Source organism: Pipistrellus hanaki (assembly GCF_964339955.1).
Source record: "Pipistrellus hanaki genome assembly, chromosome: 9".
NCBI classification, from domain to species: domain Eukaryota; kingdom Metazoa; phylum Chordata; class Mammalia; order Chiroptera; family Vespertilionidae; genus Pipistrellus; species Pipistrellus hanaki.
The window spans coordinates 80,376,678-80,393,852 of record NC_140511.1 but is presented as its reverse complement, the minus strand read 5'-3'; the positions used below and the strand labels follow the sequence as shown (position 1 = coordinate 80,393,852).

General features: G+C 62.7%; 2 protein-coding genes across 2 annotated transcripts; one reads left to right on the top strand and one right to left on the bottom strand.

The window, feature by feature from the left end:
* The first annotated feature begins 388 nt into the window (after positions 1 to 388).
* Positions 389 to 4,163, top strand: PPP1CA (protein phosphatase 1 catalytic subunit alpha). The gene is made up of 7 exons (XM_084895090.1): positions 389 to 554; positions 1,039 to 1,170; positions 1,285 to 1,515; positions 2,142 to 2,246; positions 2,647 to 2,870; positions 3,247 to 3,381; positions 3,737 to 4,163. The coding sequence occupies exons 1-7, from the start codon at positions 500 to 502 to the stop codon at positions 3,845 to 3,847; spliced, it is 993 nt and encodes a 330-aa protein (XP_084751216.1). The 5' UTR covers positions 389 to 499; the 3' UTR covers positions 3,848 to 4,163.
* RAD9A (RAD9 checkpoint clamp component A) lies at positions 3,950 to 9,533 on the bottom strand. Its single transcript, XM_084895098.1, has 11 exons — positions 9,382 to 9,533; positions 9,233 to 9,303; positions 8,695 to 8,823; positions 8,239 to 8,353; positions 8,052 to 8,151; positions 6,338 to 6,447; positions 6,140 to 6,249; positions 5,999 to 6,063; positions 5,771 to 5,908; positions 4,900 to 5,101; positions 3,950 to 4,823 (listed from the first exon to the last, which is right to left on the bottom strand). The coding sequence occupies exons 1-11, from the start codon at positions 9,413 to 9,415 to the stop codon at positions 4,728 to 4,730; spliced, it is 1,170 nt and encodes a 389-aa protein (XP_084751224.1). The 5' UTR covers positions 9,416 to 9,533; the 3' UTR covers positions 3,950 to 4,727.
* Positions 9,534 to 17,175: the final 7,642 nt, after the last annotated feature.

Below are 17,175 nucleotides of genomic sequence, written 5' to 3'. Positions count from 1 at the left end.
CAGGGAAGGCGAGCCCGGCCCTCGCTCTCTCTGGGTCTCGTTTCCTTTTCTGCACGTGAGGGACTCGATCCACAGCGATTGGGAAACAATCGTCACCGCGCTCACACGGCTTCGGAGAGAGAAAAACAACTTCCAAGTACTTCCGGCCGCACCGCCTCGGAAAGGGGCGGGGCAGTTCCTAGCAGGGGCGGGGCCAGCCGCAACCTCGCCCCACGAAGCCCCGCCCCGCGGCCGACCCCGCCCATCGTCGAAGCCCCGCCCCGGGTCCGGGCCCCGCCCCAGACACGCCGGCCCCGCCCCGTCGCCGAAGCCCCGCCCCTGGCGCCACGGCCGCGGCGCCAGCGTCCAGCGGGGGCGCTGTGGAGCCGGGCCGCGGGCCGGGCGGGGCGGGGCGGGGCGGGCCCGGGAGGGCGGAAGGAGCTCCAGGCCGGAAGGAGGCCGCGGAGGGCGGGAGGCAGGAGCGGGCCCGGAGCTGCTGGGCCGGAGCGGCAGAGCCGCCATGTCCGACAGTGAGAAGCTCAACCTGGACTCGATCATCGGGCGCCTGCTGGAAGGTTGGCTGCGGGCGGGGGAGGTCGGCCGCCCCTGCTTCCCGACCCCCGGCCCGGCCCGGAAGTGGCGCGCGGGGGCGCCTGCCCCTCCCGGGGCCGCGGGGACGGGCGGGGACGGGCCGCGAGGTCCCACGGCCACAGCCACCCACTCGCGACGCGCTCGGGGCCCTGGGGCTGCTGGGCACGGGGCGCCCCCTCCCCGGGCCGGGGCGCAGGGCGGGCCTGGTCTGGGAGTGAGGGGAACCTGGACACCCCCGCCCCCAGGGTCCTGCCCGGGGTTCGGAGGGGCAGCACCTGCGCACACATTCCCTTCGGCGCCTGTGGTGGTGGGGAGGCCACCTCGGGCCCGGGAGGCGCAGCAGCGCCGTCTGTCCGGGGCGAGGAGGGGCCCGGGAGGCCCTGGCGCCCCCAGAATGCCCTTGGGACACCGTGTCGCCCACCCTCCTCCGGCCTCGGGACCCGGCCCTGACGCCCCCTCCGCCCCCAGTGCAGGGCTCGCGGCCTGGGAAGAACGTGCAGCTGACGGAGAATGAGATCCGCGGCCTGTGCCTCAAGTCCCGGGAGATCTTCCTGAGCCAGCCCATCCTTCTGGAGCTGGAAGCGCCCCTCAAGATCTGCGGTGAGGCCCCTCAGCCCCCAGATCCCCGGCTCCTTCTTATCTTGAACCCGCCCAACACTGGCCCTGGGTTCAAGTCTGGCCCCTGCGCGGTGCTGACCTGGCCCTGGGTCGCAGGTGACATCCATGGCCAGTACTACGACCTCCTGCGGCTGTTTGAGTACGGGGGCTTCCCTCCGGAGAGCAACTACCTCTTCCTGGGGGACTACGTAGACCGGGGCAAGCAGTCGCTGGAGACCATCTGCCTGCTGCTGGCCTACAAGATCAAGTACCCCGAGAACTTCTTCCTGCTCCGCGGGAACCACGAGTGCGCCAGCATCAACCGCATCTACGGCTTCTACGATGAGTGTGAGTGCTTCGCGCGGGGCTGCCGGCCGGTGGCCTGGTGGTGGGGGTGCCGCGTCTGCGGAGCCCTGCCCTCCTGCCATGGCGCCTGGCACTCGACAGGGGTCTGTCCACGTTCTAAGGCAGAGTCCTGCAGGTGACCTCCCTCCAGTACAGCGGTTCTCAACCTTCCTAAGGCCGCCGCCCTTTGATACAGTTCATGTTGTGGTGACCCCCAACCACGAAGTTATTTTCATTGCTACTTCATAACTGACGTTTTGCTACTGTTAATCGTAATGTAAATATCTGTGTTTTCCGCCGGTCTTAGGCTCTGCAGCAGCGGTCGCCTAAGACCATCGGAAAACACAGGTCCTCCTTAAGCACTCAGGACACCTGTTTGGCCAGAAGCCGAGATAAAACAGACCCAGTCTTGGCCTGGCCCTGCTCCTAGGGTGGGGGTGCATGCTAACCCCAGCATTGTTCCAGATTGGAACTTTGGGGTTCCGTGGAGTCAGCTGCTGTAGAATTCCCCTAGAAGGCCGGTAGGCAGTGTGTGCACGGGGTTCCCTTCTTATCGACCATGCCTTCTCCCAGCCGCGTCTGGGGGGCCCCGGAGGCCTGCTCACCAGCCGTCTCCCTCCCCTGGGCAGGCAAGCGGCGCTACAACATTAAACTGTGGAAAACGTTCACCGACTGCTTCAACTGCCTGCCCATCGCGGCCATCGTGGACGAGAAGATCTTCTGCTGCCACGGAGGTGAGGCCCTGGGCACCTGCCGAGGCAGCTCCTGGGAAGAGAGCCCGTGGGGCCCGGGAGAAGCTGCCGGCGAGAGGACGCCCTCCCTGGGGTCCGGGCTCAGATGCACTTATTGCAGGACGTTCCCTGCCCCTGTGTCAGGCTGCACTCCCCACGGTGGTGGCCGCGGCATTGTGCGTGGGGTCCGCTTGCTCCTTTCTCTAGGGAGCCCTGCGCCCCCAGCAGGCAGGGACCTAAAAGGGGCTGAAGGTAATGAGTCGTCTGCCTGGGCTCCCAGAAATCCAGGGGGGGGCAGTGGAGCATGCACACGCGCACAAGCTGATCGGCTAGGGCTTTGGGGGGGGGAGGGGAGCACCTTGTCTTGAGGCCTGAGGGAGTGATGTGCCCCCTGTGTCCCCAGGCCTGTCCCCCGACCTGCAGTCCATGGAGCAGATCCGGCGTATCATGCGGCCCACAGACGTGCCCGACCAGGGGCTGCTGTGTGACCTGCTGTGGTCGGACCCCGACAAGGACGTGCAGGGCTGGGGCGAGAACGACCGCGGCGTCTCCTTCACCTTCGGGGCCGAGGTGGTGGCCAAGTTCCTGCACAAGCACGACCTGGACCTCATCTGCCGGGCACACCAGGTGGGCTGGCGGCGCTGGCCGGGGGGCCCGGGCAGCCGCACCTGCCTGACCGCCCGCCCCGTCCCGTCCAGGCGGTCTCACCCGCCTGACCACCCGCCCCATCCCCTCCCCTCCAGGCGGTCTCACCCGCCTGCCCCGTCCCCGTCCCCTCCAGGTGGTCTCACCCGCCTGACCGCCTGCCCCGTCCCCTCCAGGTGGTCTCACCCGCCTGACTGCCTGCCCCGTCCCCTCCAGGTGGTCTCACCCGCCTGACTGCCTGCCCCGTCCCCTCCCCTCCAGGCGGTCTCACCCGCCTGATCTCCCGCCCCGTCCCGTCCCCGTCCCCTCCAGGCGGTCTCACCTGCCTGACCGCCCGCCCTGTCCCCCTCCCCTCCAGGTGGTGGAGGACGGCTATGAGTTCTTTGCCAAGCGGCAGCTGGTGACCCTCTTCTCAGCTCCCAACTACTGCGGCGAGTTTGACAATGCTGGCGCCATGATGAGCGTGGACGAGACGCTCATGTGCTCCTTCCAGGTGGGGGTGGGGGTGGGGGATGAGGGGTGGGGATGGGGGATGAGGGGTGGGGATGAGGGGTGGGGATGGGGATGGGGGATGGGGATGGGGGATGAGGGGTGGGGATGAGGGGTGGGGATGGGGATGGGGGATGAGGGGTGGGGATGGGGATGGGGGGTGGGGATGGGGATGGGGGATGGGGATGGGGGGTGGGGATGGGGATGGGGGGTGGGGATGGGGATGGGGGATGGGGATGGGGGGTGGGGATGGGGATGGGGGGTGGGGATGGGGATGGGGAGGGGAATGGGGAGGGGGAAGGACGGGGCTGGGGGCCCTGGCTCCGCCCCAGGAGCCTGACCAGTGTTGTCTCTCTCAGATCCTCAAGCCCGCCGACAAGAACAAGGGGAAGTACGGGCAGTTCAGCGGCCTGAACCCCGGCGGCCGGCCCATCACCCCGCCCCGTAACTCCGCCAAAGCTAAGAAGTAGCCTCCGTGCCCACCCTCTGCCCCGATGGATTGTACAGAAACCACAGCGCGGGGCCATGCAGATGCAGGCCTGCTGTCACAGGGAACAGGGAGCCTTGATGTATTTTTCCTTTTTTTAATGAATCAATAGCAGTGTCCAAGCCCCCAGGGCTCCCTCTGCCTGTGCCTTGGTGGCTGCGAGCAGGATCCTGGGGCTGAGGCTGCAGCTCAGGGCAAAGCAGGGCCAGATGGTGGGTCTCCAGCCTTGCTTGGCCTCAGGGCTGGCAGCCGGATCCTGGGCAACCCATCTGGTCTCTTGAATAAAGGTCAAAGCTGGATTCCTGCCCTGGCCTGTCTCCCTTGTCCCAACAGTGGGCCTGGCACTCCTTTGCCCAGAGCCGCTTGCGAGGGCTGGCTAGCTGGGCATGGGGCCCCGTTAGGTCCACAGGCCTCCTAGAATTCCCAGCGAGAGCTAAGAAATATTTAAAAAGCAGAACTATCAGCCAGCCACCAGACATCCCAGAGATGTGCCCATATTGGAAGAGGGACAGTCATGATTGTCAGAAACGGCTGATCGAGGGCCAGCAGCCCCACTGTGATTTAAGGAAGCCAGGCGCCCAGCCTTGACCACAAGGTTGGAGTAAGGTGTGACCCCCTATCAGGCTGCCTCCCCTCCACACAGACATGATTGATAGGGGGACATGATGGGTTGGGGGCGTTACCGAGAGCTCCCTGAGGGCATGGGGCATGGGGCATGGGGAGGCGGCAGGACCAGCCAGCTCCGCTCCAGCCCACCTTTACCAGCCGCCAGGGCGGACACCCAGCCCTGCCGCTGGCCGGCGCCGAGGTGGGAGGCTGTGGCTCCATCCAGTCCGGGGCTCTGGGCACAGACGAGGTCTCAGTCAGCCTTCGCCCTCACTGTCCTCAGCCAGCACAGGGCTGGGGCCCAGCGGGGAGTGTGCGGGGGCCAGGATGGAGCCGAAGAACAGGGAGCGGAACTGGAAGAGGAGGAAGCCCAGTGAGTGTGGAGGCTGCTGCTCCTGGCAGCCCGCCCTCTGCTCGCCCAGCACCTACCTTCTTGGGTGGGGGGGTCCCAGGCACGGTGCTCGGCTCAGCTTCCTCTTCCTCTTCCTCTTCGGAGCTGCAGGGGCGCTGGAGGCCGGGTGAGAGGGAGATGGAGGGGAGCGCTCTTGAGCTCTCAGTGCCCACAGTGGTTTCCATGGCGATCATGTAAGAGTCAATGTCGTCATTGGCAAAGTCATCCAGCTGGGGGGGGCTGCAGGTAAAGATGGCCGTGAGAAACAGGAAGAGCCCACCCTGGAGGGCTGGGCTGGGCGGGAGGGGTGGGGGCCTGTGACCTCGGTGATCTCTGTTTTATTACTTCCTTATTTGGTGGGAGGGGAGAGGATACAGGCCTAAGTGGCTGGCGGCTTCCTGGAGGGGCTGGGCCTGGAGCTTTGGATGGAGTTCAGACGGCTGAGGGAGGCCTCCTGCGGGCCAGTTTGGCTCAGCGGGGGGAGGGGCAGTAAGTCCGCTGAGCGGGCCCCTGGGCCCAATATCTCACTTCCCACGGGACAGGGCTGGAGAGCACTGGGGCCCCGGGAGCTGCCGGGCCGGGGGCCAGACCAGACTTCCTCTGTAAACCAGACTGGTCCCATGCTCCCCACCCCCCTGCCCTCCCAGCCACCTGCTCCTCACCCCGCAGTGAGTCTGGGAGGAAGCTCAGTGGGGAGGTCTGAGCCAGAGGAGGAAGCAGCCTGACCTCGGGGACACTTCCCCCGGGTGGGAGGGGTCTGAGCACAGCTGACCAGGAAGGCTGGGAGCACTCAGGGCCGGGGCCTTACAGGAAATGTCTGTACGGAGGGGGAGGTACGGAAGCTGGGAGCAGCAGGCTCAGGCCAAGGTGCTCAGAGCCACTGGGAGGGTGGCCCGCGGAAACCCTCACCTGGGGGCCTGGCGCGGAGGCGCTGGCCGGCAGGGCTCCGGGAAGTGCAGGTCCTGGGAGTTCGGGGCTAGCTCTGAGAGCGTAGCCAGAACAAAGTGGCCATCCAGCAGCGAGTCCTTGATGGCAAAGATGGCTGGCCTGCGCAGATGACGGGGTGCAGACAAGGTAAGGCCCCCTGGCTCCTGGCACCCCAGAGCCCTCCCCTCCCTGCCCTGAGCTGGGCATTACCTGCCGGGATCGTCGAAGTGAATGCTGAGAGGTAAGTTCGCCGACTCCGCGAAGCTCAGGAGCCCCTGGGAGGAGAGCAGAGCAGTGAGGCCTTGGCCAGGCCAGGAGGATGGAGAGGTGCGGGTGCGGGGGGAGCCTCACCCGGAATTCTTTGAGGCAGAAGGTGATGGCCGCCCCTTCCTCGGCCTGCAGCTGCTGGAAGTCCTCCTGCCCAACGCTTATCTCCGTCACCATGGCCTTGGGGGCGCTGTCTGGGGGGCAGGAACAAGGGAACCTGGGCCCTTGGGTCCTAGCTCCTTCCCCATCACTCCCTGCCCCAGGCCTGGCCAGCTCCCTCACCTGCCTCCTCCTCCTGGTAGCTTCGCAGGATGACCCTGCGCCCGTGGCCAATGCCCAGCGTCACTTCGGCCAGCGCGGGGGGGAAGGGCAGGACGGCCTCGCCCAGAACCCTGTGCGGAGGGCAGAGCGTTACCCGGGGCCGGGAGGCAGGACACGCACCAGGACGGGAGGGGGAGTGCCAGGGCCAGACTGGCTGCACCAGGGAGGAGGATGGTGAGCAAGACCTGGCTCCTGCCCCTCCAGAGCTCCCAGGCTGACATGGAGGCAGGACAGAGGAGCCCAGGGAAGCAGCAGAAAGGCTGGGCCACACCAGGCAGGCAACGCCTGTCCGTCCAGGGGCGGGAGACCACACCTTCCATCCTATCGCCCGGCCTTCAGAAGACCCTACTTTCTTTTTTTTTAATATTGATTTTTTTTAAAAAAAAATATATATTTCCATTGATTTTGTACAGAGAGGAAGGGAGAGAGATAGAGAGAAACATCGATGAGAGAGAGTCACCGACCAGCCGCCCCCTGCACACCCCCTACTGGGGATATGCCCGCAACCAAGGTACATGCCCTTGACCAGAATCGAACCCGGGACCCAAGCCGACGCTCTATCCATTGAGCCAAACCGGTCTCAGCTTAATATTGATTTTTTACAGAGAGGAAGGGAGAGGGATAGAGTCAGAAACATCAATGAGAGAGAAACAACGACCAGCTGCCTCCTGCACATCCCCCACTGGGGCTGGGCCCACAACCAAGGTACACGCTCTTGATCAGAATCGAACCCAGGACCTTTCAGTCTGAAGGCCGATGCTCTATCCTCTGAGCCAAACCGGTTTTGGCAAACCCTACATTCTTGCTATCTAGGGATACATGGTAATAAATAGTTACAAATGAAATAATATTTAGAATTAGCCTCAAGACAGTTGGGACAGGAGCTGTATTTAAAATTGTCAGAAAAAGAAAAAATTCCTCACTAGAAAAGAGAGAAATAGCCTCAAAATCCAACCCAGAGGTGACAGCCTGCCCTTTCTCCATCCAAAGGAGACCTGAGCAGAGCTGTGAGCAGAACTCAGAAGCCAGACAGTCAGGACCCAAAGGGACCTACCTTCCAGTCCCCATGACCCATGGCTGCGGGGAGAAATGAACAAGACCCTGGGCTGCCTGAGCCCAAGCACATCCGGCAGGGGCGGGAAGGGAGCTCCCTCTGCACTGTCTTCGCCGGGGCCTGGGCCCCCAGCCCTGGGTGCTCCGATCGCCCACATGGTCCCAGCTCCAGAGCTGCTCGCTTAGGCAGTCCTAGACCCCAGCTCCCACCCAGCCCCCTGCCTGCCTGAGGGCTCCAGGCTAAGGTCGGAGTACGTAGGAGGAGAGGCTGCCCTGAGTGGGAGCGCCCAGAAGGATAACCAGGCCAGAGAAGGCTTTCGAGCCCTGAGCTACAAAGCTGATGACAGACTTTCAAGGCGGCTCAGGCCAGAGACCTGGCCTCCAGGGCTGACTGGCCAGAAACACAAGCTGAACCCCTGGAGTGAGAACAGGCTCCGGAAGACAGTGGAGCCTACAGCAAGAGAGCCCTGTCCCTCCACCGCCTCTCAGAGCACACGGGCCGGTGATGCTGACTCACAGAAACCCTGCAGGAAAACGGCAGAGGGGGCTTCTTACACGGACCCTCGAGGCCCCGAAGGAGGACGGGGCCCTGAGGCTCGGGTTCGGGGAAGCGCATACTCACTTGGCCGGGGCGCGGAGCAGGTGGGGGCACGAGGCGGGGTCGAAGACAGCCTGCAGGGACTCACAGTCCTGGAAGGACAGGTTGTGAGTCTTTCTCACCCCTGGACGGACAGACAGAGTCTCAGGACCTCGCCAAGCTCCACCCACACCTCCCGGCAGCCCCTGCGGGCCGGCCGGCGCCCACTCACCGTGTCTGCAGAGCAGCTGGACCACCAGGCGGCTGCTCCTGCCGCTCACCGAGATGCAGCACTTCTCCACCGTCTTCTCCAGCGTCACCAGCGAGCGGAAGACGGACAGGAACGACTGAGCGGGCACACACGGGGCCAACACTGCACTCCCACCGCCAGTTCTCCCGTCCCCTGTCGCCCAGCCCATCGCGTGCTCAGGACTGTGTCAGACCGGGAAGGGAGCTCACACACGGTCACTGACACATTCTAGGCCTCTGTTCGTGCTGCTCCGTTCGGAATGCACCTGTCCCTCCAGGCCCTGGCAGGGTTACCAGCCTCTCCTCGTCTGCCATTCCCTCCGCAGGTGTCTTCACTGTGCTCCTCGCCGCCCCTGCACACCCCTCTCCCCAGGCCCCATCTGTGAGCCCCGGAGCAGCCGCACTGCTGCTGGGGGCTCCTGGGGGAGGGAGGACTCACCTTCATCAGGATCTTACAGCGCAGCGGGTCCTGGCCAGGGGTGGCCGCCTGGTACAGCTGGAAGAAGAGCGGGGCGAAGAGGAAGCAGGCATAGGCAGAGCGGGAGGAGTTCACGGTCCGGAGAGAGAGCTGGGCAAGGGAAGGCAGGGAGGGAACGCCGTCAGGCAGTGACAGGCAATCCCGCCGGCCGGCCTTGCTCACACTCTTGCCCTGATGTCCTGCACCTCCACCGCCTGGTGAAACCCTGACCCCTTCCGCCATCGGGCACCTCCTCCTTGAAGCCTCCCCAGAACTGGCCTCAGCACTGCTCCCACCAGGGCCTCACACCAGCACCCTGCCCCCTGCCCCCCGCCACCCCCGGCCACCCGGCCCTTCGGGGAGAGCACTGTCCTCCGTTCACCAAGCGGATGCCCAGCACCAGGGGTTGGAAACAAACTCAGCGGACAAATCTGTCCGCGCATCCTGCCTGGTGGAGGGAGACTGGAGCCCAGGTCAGGCTCCAGGCTGGAGTCCCGCCCGGTCCCACCCCGCTCCTCACCCCGTCCTCCAGGGGCTCCAGGTAGAGCTCCTCCCCGATCCGGGAGAGGGAGTGGACGGCCTTGCCGAGCACTGGCGGGAGGAGAGGACCGGTTAGGCGGGAGCTCGGGCAGCCCACGTCCCCCGCCCACCGCGGCCGGCCCCGCGCACCCTTCACGTTGCCGCCGGTGACCAGGCACTTCATGCTGCCCCGCCCCGGGCCGGCGGCCTGCGCCCGGCGGAGCCCCGGCGCCTCGCTCCCGGCGTGGCGGCCGATCGCCTTCGCGCGCCCCGCTGACAGCCCCGCCCCGCCCCCTCATTGGCCCGCGCGCCGGGCCTCCGTCACGTGAGGGAAACGCTTGCCAACGCCACCGTCACGTGACTGCGCCCGGCGGGACAGGTCACGTGACCCGCCAGCGCCTGGCGCGGACCTAGTTCCTGTTCTCCCGCCGGCGGCTGTGCAGCCGGAGGACGGGCCGGGCGCTCGGGGCGGCGGAGGCCGCCGGGGTCACCGGTTTAGGGGTCTGCCGGGGAGACGGGGTCGAAGCCAGACCGCCCGCACCCAGTCCGGGCCGGAGGCTGGGGAACAGCTGCCGCCGCCAGCACTGCGGACAGATGGAAGCAGTCGCGGCCGGTCCGCCGTGCGGGCGGTTCCCCGGGCTTCGAGGGCCTTCCGTGGATTCGGTGGCGGCCAGATGACCGGCGCTAATGAGAAGCGGCGGGACGTTTTCCGGGGGTGGAATCGTACCACGTGGCCGTAAAACGACAACAACAACGCAAAGCCCGGACTGGGCGGGAGGAAGGGTTTGGTCAGCCAGGCTGTCCGCCGGCCCTGGGCCTCAGTCCCCCGTGCGCTGTGGAAGGAAGGCCGCGGGGCTCGCTGACCCCGGCCACACCAGTGCTCTCAGGTGCAGCCTGGCCTCGCCCTCTGCTGCTGTCTCAGGAGGACACCTGTGCCTGCGGGCCCCTGGCCCTCCCACTCCTCGCCTGCAGTGTGGGCCCCACTTTGTTTCCCCTTCTTCCTTCATCCCCTCCTCCTGGGCCCTGGGGGAGGTGATTCTTTCCTCCCAGAGGGTCAGCACATGGCACCTCCTCTGTGCAGGCAGTTAGGCGAGTGAGCTTGGAGTCATCCTGACCCCACCTTCCCCTCACCCCACATACTACAATTTTTTGGCAAGTCCTGAGTCTGCCTCCCAAACACGTGACAACTTCAGCCGTCCCCTTCCTTCTCCGCGCCATCCTCCTGGCTGAGGCACCGCCGTTTCTCCTCTGGACCGCTGACTGGGAGCTGTCTGCCTCACCCAGCCCTCTCCACACCGCACAGGGTGACCTTCCTAAAATGTCAGTCACGTCCCGCCTCACCTTGTTAGACCCTCCAGTGGTTTCTAACTACCACACTTCCCATAAACCCTAACTTTACCCCAAACCTCCCTGCGCAGCCCATCAGCTCTCCGAGCTCACACACATCCTCTTCCATCTTGGGATTTGCACAGGCTCCTCCTCCCTTCTCCCCTTCCTCCCTTCTCCCTTCTCACATGCTGGCTCCTTTTCCTGGGGCTCAGCTTCAAGCAATAGGCCTCTGCTCCCTCCCCCATGTCTCCCTTCCCTCCAGCTAAGCCCTTGCTCTGGGTTAATCACAGCACTTAGCACAGCTCAACATTATTGCACACGTGTGTGCATTTCTTCACTAGCGTGACAGCTCCTGAGCACAGGGACCGTTCTGTTTTGTTTGTTTGTGTCTATCCCTGTGCCTCACAGTAGAGGGTGAAAATATGTTCAGTGGATAAACCTGTGATCCGAATGACTGCCTCCAGGGCACCCATTTCTCATAGAATCCACCCCCAAGCCCGCCCAGCCCCTTCCCCGGCCCCTGGCTCACAGCCCCACCTCTCCCTGGGCAAGCGCTGCCCCGACCCTGTTCTGTCGGAAGAAAAGAGCCTCGCACAGCGATTCCCTTCCCTAACCTTTCCTCTCCCTCCGACGTCCCTCTCCTCCACCCATGCAAGCCATTGGCCTCACAGCTTCACTCGCCTCTGCCACACCACACACTCCTGACAGCCCCGGAGCAGGAGGCAGACACCAGGAAAGGAAGCTGTGATCATGCATCTTGTCTGCCCCTGACCCCTAGGTCTATGGAGTCTTAAGGCCTTGAGGTCTTTGGAGCAAGGCCCTGGGGAGAGGGAGACAGACCCTTTAGGTCTCTCTCTCTCTCTCTCTCTCTCTCTCTCTCTCTCTCTCTCTGTCTCACACACACACACACACACACACACGCGTGCCTGTCAAAAGTCGGAATCTGCCCTTCTGAAGGGCTCAAACAACAGAAAAGAGGCTAGAGCCGGAGTCAGGGGGCCTGGGTTTCTAGTCTGTATCAACACGGGTTCTGTGTGACTAAGTCCTTCCCTGGCTCTGGGCTGTTGGCATGAGATGCTCCCTGCGGTGCCCGCTTCCCTGTGCCCCGCATCTGGCCACAGCCCTGGAGAGGAGCTGTCACCGCTGTCTTTATTTATGTTGTCCTCACCTGAGGATATTTTCCCATTGATCTTGGAGAGAGTGGACATCCATTGGTTGCCTCCCGCATGCGTCCAGACCCGGCTGGAGATTGAACCGGAAACCCAGGTAGGTGCCTTTGACTGGGAATCAAACCTGAAATCCTTCTGTGCTCGGGCTGACACTAACCACTGAGAACACCAGCCAGGGCTCTTTAAAAAAAAAAAAAAAATCTTAAAGAGCCCTGGCTGGTGTCCTCAGTGGTTAGTGTCAGCCCGAGCACATATATGTGAGGCCCGCGGCAATGCAGCGGCAGGGAAGGCCAGCTCCCGTGGAGTTTGTGCCTGGGTTTCCCAGGCTCCCGCCTCCTCATGCGCACAAATGGGGTAGAGGACCGACTAGGTCGGTGTGCCAAGGACGTCTAGTCTCAGAGGGAAAGTAGACACCAGTCCAACTCGGGTCGCCCCCACTACTGTCTCGGTGAGGGGGGCAATGAAAAGAGGGAAGTGGCCACAGCAGGTCCTGTCTGGTGGTGAGTGGCTGTTGTGATCTCTACAGCACCGCTCTACAGCGGCGTGCACAACTGGACCAGGTCTGACCGGATTCGCATTTGCAGTACCAACGAGGAGAGAGAGAAACATCAATAATGAGAGAATCATTGATCGGCTGCTACGTGCATGCCCCACACTGGAGATCAAGCCCGCAACACCGGGAATGTGCGCTGACTGGTAATCAGACCGTGACCCCCTGGTTCAAAAGTCCACACTCAGCCACCGAACCACGGGGGCGGGACCGCGGCTTAAAGTTATGTTGGGAAGCCTGTCCACTCCCTCAGGTACCGTGATGGCTGCAGGGACAGTGGCAGGGGCTTCCTCCTGGCCCCCGGAGGCCGACTCTAGTAAAACCTCCAGCTAAAATATATACATATTATTGATTTTTAGAGAGAAAGGGAGAGAGAGAAAAAGTACAATGTGAGATAGGAACATTGATTGGCTGCCTCCCTTACCAGGATCAAACCTGCAGCCTGGACCTGTGCCCTGACGGGTGACCTTGTGGTGCATGGGCTGTCATTGGCTGTGGGGCCAGAGGGGGCTCTCCAGGCTGTAGTGGACACAGCCAACAAAACCTCTCAGGACCAGAAGGGAGGGTTTACAGGGGGCATGAGAGCCTCGGAACTGTCTGGAAGCCTTTGCGTTGGGCAGGCAGTGGGTATAGGGGCCCAGAGACAACGTGGGATCTGTGCCAGAAGTCAGGAGGCCTGGGCGGGCCTCCAGTCCTACTCACACCTTCAAGCAAGACTTCTCTGGGCCTTGATATCAAGTTTCCCCTGATAAAAAGGAGGGGATTGGATGAGATGCTCCCTCAGAACCTTTCAAATCCTGTGTTCTTAGTCTTCACCATACCCACTTGTGACCACTCACAAGTGTGTAAGTGGGGGTGCGGGGGAGAGAGAGAGGACAGAAGAAGGTGGTGACAATTGCAAACTTATAATTTTTTTAGGTCTCTCATTTTTTCCATTGATTTCTAGAGAGCATGGAAGGAGGAGAGAGAGAGAAACATCGATGTGAGAGAGACATATCGATTGGCTGCCTCCTACCAGGGCCAGGGAACCTGTAACCCAAGATACATGCCAGGAATCTTAGGGCCGATGCTCTAACCACTGTCCAAAACTGGCCAGGACCCATTTCAAACTTTAAAAATAATCATCTGTCGGGAAATTTCAGTTCAACCACTACTTCTAGGCTTGGCGTTGCAGGAATTCCCCAGAGCTCAGTAACTCATTTTATACAGAAACACATTTCTAAGCTCAGGAACTTGAGTACAGGATACAAATCCTGCTGTCCTGGCTTCCACTGTGCTGGAGAGGACGGATGAACGGAACAGCCTGTGCCCAGGCTCTGGTGTGACCCGAATGTGCAGTGGTGCTGGGATGACCGAGGGGGCGAGGCAGAGCTGTGCTGCTGGCAGGGCACTCCTTGCCCACCTGTAACTGCTGGCAGGGCACCAGGTGCCAGTGGTGCCTGCAGGCAAGCCCTGCCCAGGCCTCTCTCATCCCCAGCACTTCTCCCAGCAATGAGGGCAAGCTCAGCACATACCCTGGCTTAAGCGTATATTGAATGACTGAAGAGCATAAGATTCAAAGTGGTTACAAGATTTGAACTCAGCTTGTCTATTGAGGTGGACAATGGGATTCTGGCCACTAGCCTGCCTACATCTGACTCCTGGCTTCATCACTGTTAGGCTACACAAAAGGACACGTTGCCGATGTTCTCTGAGCCTCAGTTTACTCATCTGAAACTGGAGGAAGGAAAGGGCTGTTTGAGGATTAACTCAGTGCTGATACAGCAGTTAGCACGCGCTGCCGGCTTTACGGTGCCGATGACTGCTGTGTCCCACTACCTCTAGCTCACATTCTAGGGTCAGAACCGAGAACAAAATCCCTCCTCCTCAGGGAGGGATCCACACAGGGAAGCAGGGAGGAAAGACCCCAGAGAAACACTGCGAGGAAAGGCCAGAGGCCAGGACTGGAAAGAACTCTCGGACTCGGGTGGGGGAGGGCAGCCCAGGGAGAGGTGTGGAGGCCGTGGCTGTTGCCGTGCGCTGGCCCCTCGATGCCGGGGAGGGATGGGAGTCCTGTCTTCCCGAGCTGCCGGCGGACCTGAGGCAGAGGCTGTGCCCACACGGCCAGGCCCGGGGCACAGACAAGTCTCTCCAGCCTGCAGGGCGGGAGGGGGGGGGAGACGGGAGGGAATTTTCTAAACCCACAGCGGGGAAGGAAGGGGAGCACAGGCTTGTTCACCAAACCTGGCCCGCTGGAGTTACAGGCCCCCTGGGAGCACAAGTGAGGTAAGTTTAGGACAAATCAAAGCCAGCGAGCCTCCCCCAGCGGGGGAGATGCCGATGGAACTCATTACCCCAAGATGTGGTCTCGGCTGGGAACACAAATAGCTCCACAAAAGGTTTAGATAAATCTGTGGATGACAGCTCCATTCATGGGTAGAGGGAAGGAGGGGAGGGGGCCGGCGGGCCTGTGGGAAAGCCTCAGGGCGGGACCTGCCTCCCTAAGGCAGGCTGGAGGCCACAGGGACCCCAGGGGGCAGCCTGCAGGCTAGCCCCGGCTGAATCCCGGGGTTCTTCCCTCAACCCTCAACACGCTGTCTGGGGAGATAGCGCACCACCAGCGCTGGGGAGTCCTGACCGGGTTGTCCCCTAAAGGGGCCAGCAGAGGGAGACAGACACCGTGTCCAGTCCCAGCTCCCAGAACGGAGTTGAGCCACTCCGCCTGTAGGGCAGGCAGGCACCCTGGGGCCCAGCTCTGTGCCTAAGCCAGCTAGGCACCCGAGGAGGAAGGGGCTGAGATGGGCTTACTGCAGAGGAGGGTAAGGGGGAGAGACTAGGAAACTGGGGGCAGGGTGGGAAGGAGGCCACTAATTAAGAGCAGAATGGCTCTGGAGCCATCTTGCCCTCTGTCCCAGGAGACCCAGAGCCCCGGGCTGGCAGGCATGGGTCTCTACAGTTCCAGACTGTTCCATGGGCACATACAGGAGCTTCTGCAAGCTCCTCCCCGGCCCCAGCACGGTCCCAGGCCAGGTGTGGCCTCTCCCTTTCTGCCACTCAGGTTCCCAGCCCCTCTGGCCGTCCTTCCTGACCTCTCCGGCCTGGCCTCCCTGTGCCCACAGCCCTTAGAAACCGTAAGTCCTTCAGCTCCCGTCTCCTTTAACAAGCTCTGTAGCAGCTGAAACTGCTGGAACCGACCTGCACAGAGCACTCTGCGGAGGACCCTGCGGTCCTCAGAAAGGGGCCTGGGGCCAGTAGGAGTGAGGGGCGCCTCGGAGGTCCTAACTACCCACATCTTGGAGACAGATGACCTGAACCTGAAAGCTCAGGGTGGGGCGGGCACCCAGCACAGGAGCAATCGGCTCCTCTCAGCCCTTCCAGCTCACTGTGCCCTCTGTGCCCCTCCTACACTGAACCCCTACCAAATGCTCGGGAATCATTTATCATCGGAGAGTTGAGCAACAGCCCGATTCTAGAACTCTCCGGAGTTCTGTGTCTGTGCCCTGTGTGGGGAGTCAGGCTGGGGGTGGTGGGGACAGGCTTCAGGAAGGCAGAATCGAAAGGACAGAAAAGGCGCAGACATCGGGGGGCAGTGGCGTCATTAGTGGAAGCAGGAGGACTGGGTGTGAGGGAGACAGAGTAATATTTCACCTTATTGAGTGGTAAGTGCCAGAGATGGACTTGTATGAACTGGATTGACCCTTATTCTGAGGAAGGTACTGTTTTATGCGGAGAAAACAGATGTGCAGGGATCAAGTGATTTGCCCCGTCACACAGCTAGTAAAGCTGGAGCGGTCACCTCCACTGTGCCCTTCTCCCAACAGTGCGGGCACTCGGGATGGCAGGCACTGGGCGTGGGACTCCCGTCCCTGCTTCCCCGGGATGGCCCCGAGGAGGTGCTGTCTGTCCTCTGACCCCAGGGCCCCCGAGAGAGGAGCCCAGCATTCTGGAGACAGTCCTGAGGAGCCTGAGGAGGTGGCTGTGGGAGGGAGGGGACAGGGGAGGGCCGGCAGTGACTCAGCAGGGCAGGATAAGGATCTCCCAGCCCAGGGAGAGGTAACCCCACTCCTTTGCCAGGGGAGACGGAGTCACGGAGCCCCAGGCATGGGTTGGCCAGGGCAATGGAACATCCTGGAAGAATGGGGGGGGGGGGTGTTCTGACAAGCAAGGGAGGAGTTGAGCATGGGGGCATCCCTTCCGCCCCTGCCCATCTCGCACACCTGTCACCCAGACATCCTTGAAGCCGAGCGGAGCCCAGGCAGGACAGGGCGCGGCCCCAGGAGGCTGGCTCCTCTGAGCTTCACAGGAGGCGGAGGGTGTGGTGTCCTCGGGGAGGCCTGACGGGTCCAGGTGTGGGTGGGGGCACAGGGCAGGGCCATGCTGAGGCGGGAGGCGGCCCAGGGGTTTCCGCTGACATCATGGCCAGCTCAGAGTGAGACAGGGCCCGCTGCCTGTCCTCGCCATCGGCCCTCAGGGGCCCAGGCCTGCACGTCCCCACGGAGGGCTCACACGTGGCCGTGAAGAGGATCCCGGGGGGCCTTGTCTGGCCCTAGTCAGCTCAGAGGGGCCTCTCAGCCTCCTCAGCCCCTTCCTTTGCAGCCATCCAGTCTGGCCTCAGGAAGCACAGGGCCTGCTGGGCCTGGGCCTGCAGATCGGCGTCCTCTCACTCCCAGTTCAGTGCTCAGTCCTAATTCCAGCTCTCTGCTCCTAGAATCTCCATTCCAGCCGAGGGCACGGGGCCTCCTGTCCCAGGAGGTGATGTGGGGCGACAGCCTAGCATCACAGCCAGTTCTTGTCAGTAGTGGGTGGCGGGCAAGAGAGTGGGGGCTCTGCCCCTAGGAACGGCTTGTGGCCTGGAGAGACTAGGCACGCCCGGTTGCCACCTCACAGCCAGGGCACCGGCAGGCCCTGGCGTTTCTG

Bases quoted from the DNA above. Each gene is read 5' to 3' on its own strand.
- PPP1CA (XM_084895090.1), top strand. From the start codon at position 500: ATGTCCGACAGTGAGAAGCTCAACCTGGACTCGATCATCGGGCGCCTG. The intron at 2,247-2,646 runs GTGAGGCCCTGG...CTGTGTCCCCAG, and splicing joins GATCTTCTGCTGCCACGGAG to GCCTGTCCCCCGACCTGCAG. The intron at 2,871-3,246 runs GTGGGCTGGCGG...CCTCCCCTCCAG, and splicing joins TCATCTGCCGGGCACACCAG to GTGGTGGAGGACGGCTATGA.
- RAD9A (XM_084895098.1), bottom strand. From the start codon at position 9,415: ATGAAGTGCCTGGTCACCGGCGGCAACGTGAAGG. The intron at 6,448-8,051 runs GTGAGTATGCGC...CCCTCCGCACAG, and splicing joins CTGCTCCGCGCCCCGGCCAA to GGTTCTGGGCGAGGCCGTCC. The intron at 6,250-6,337 runs GTGAGGGAGCTG...CCTGCCCCCCAG, and splicing joins CTACCAGGAGGAGGAGGCAG to ACAGCGCCCCCAAGGCCATG.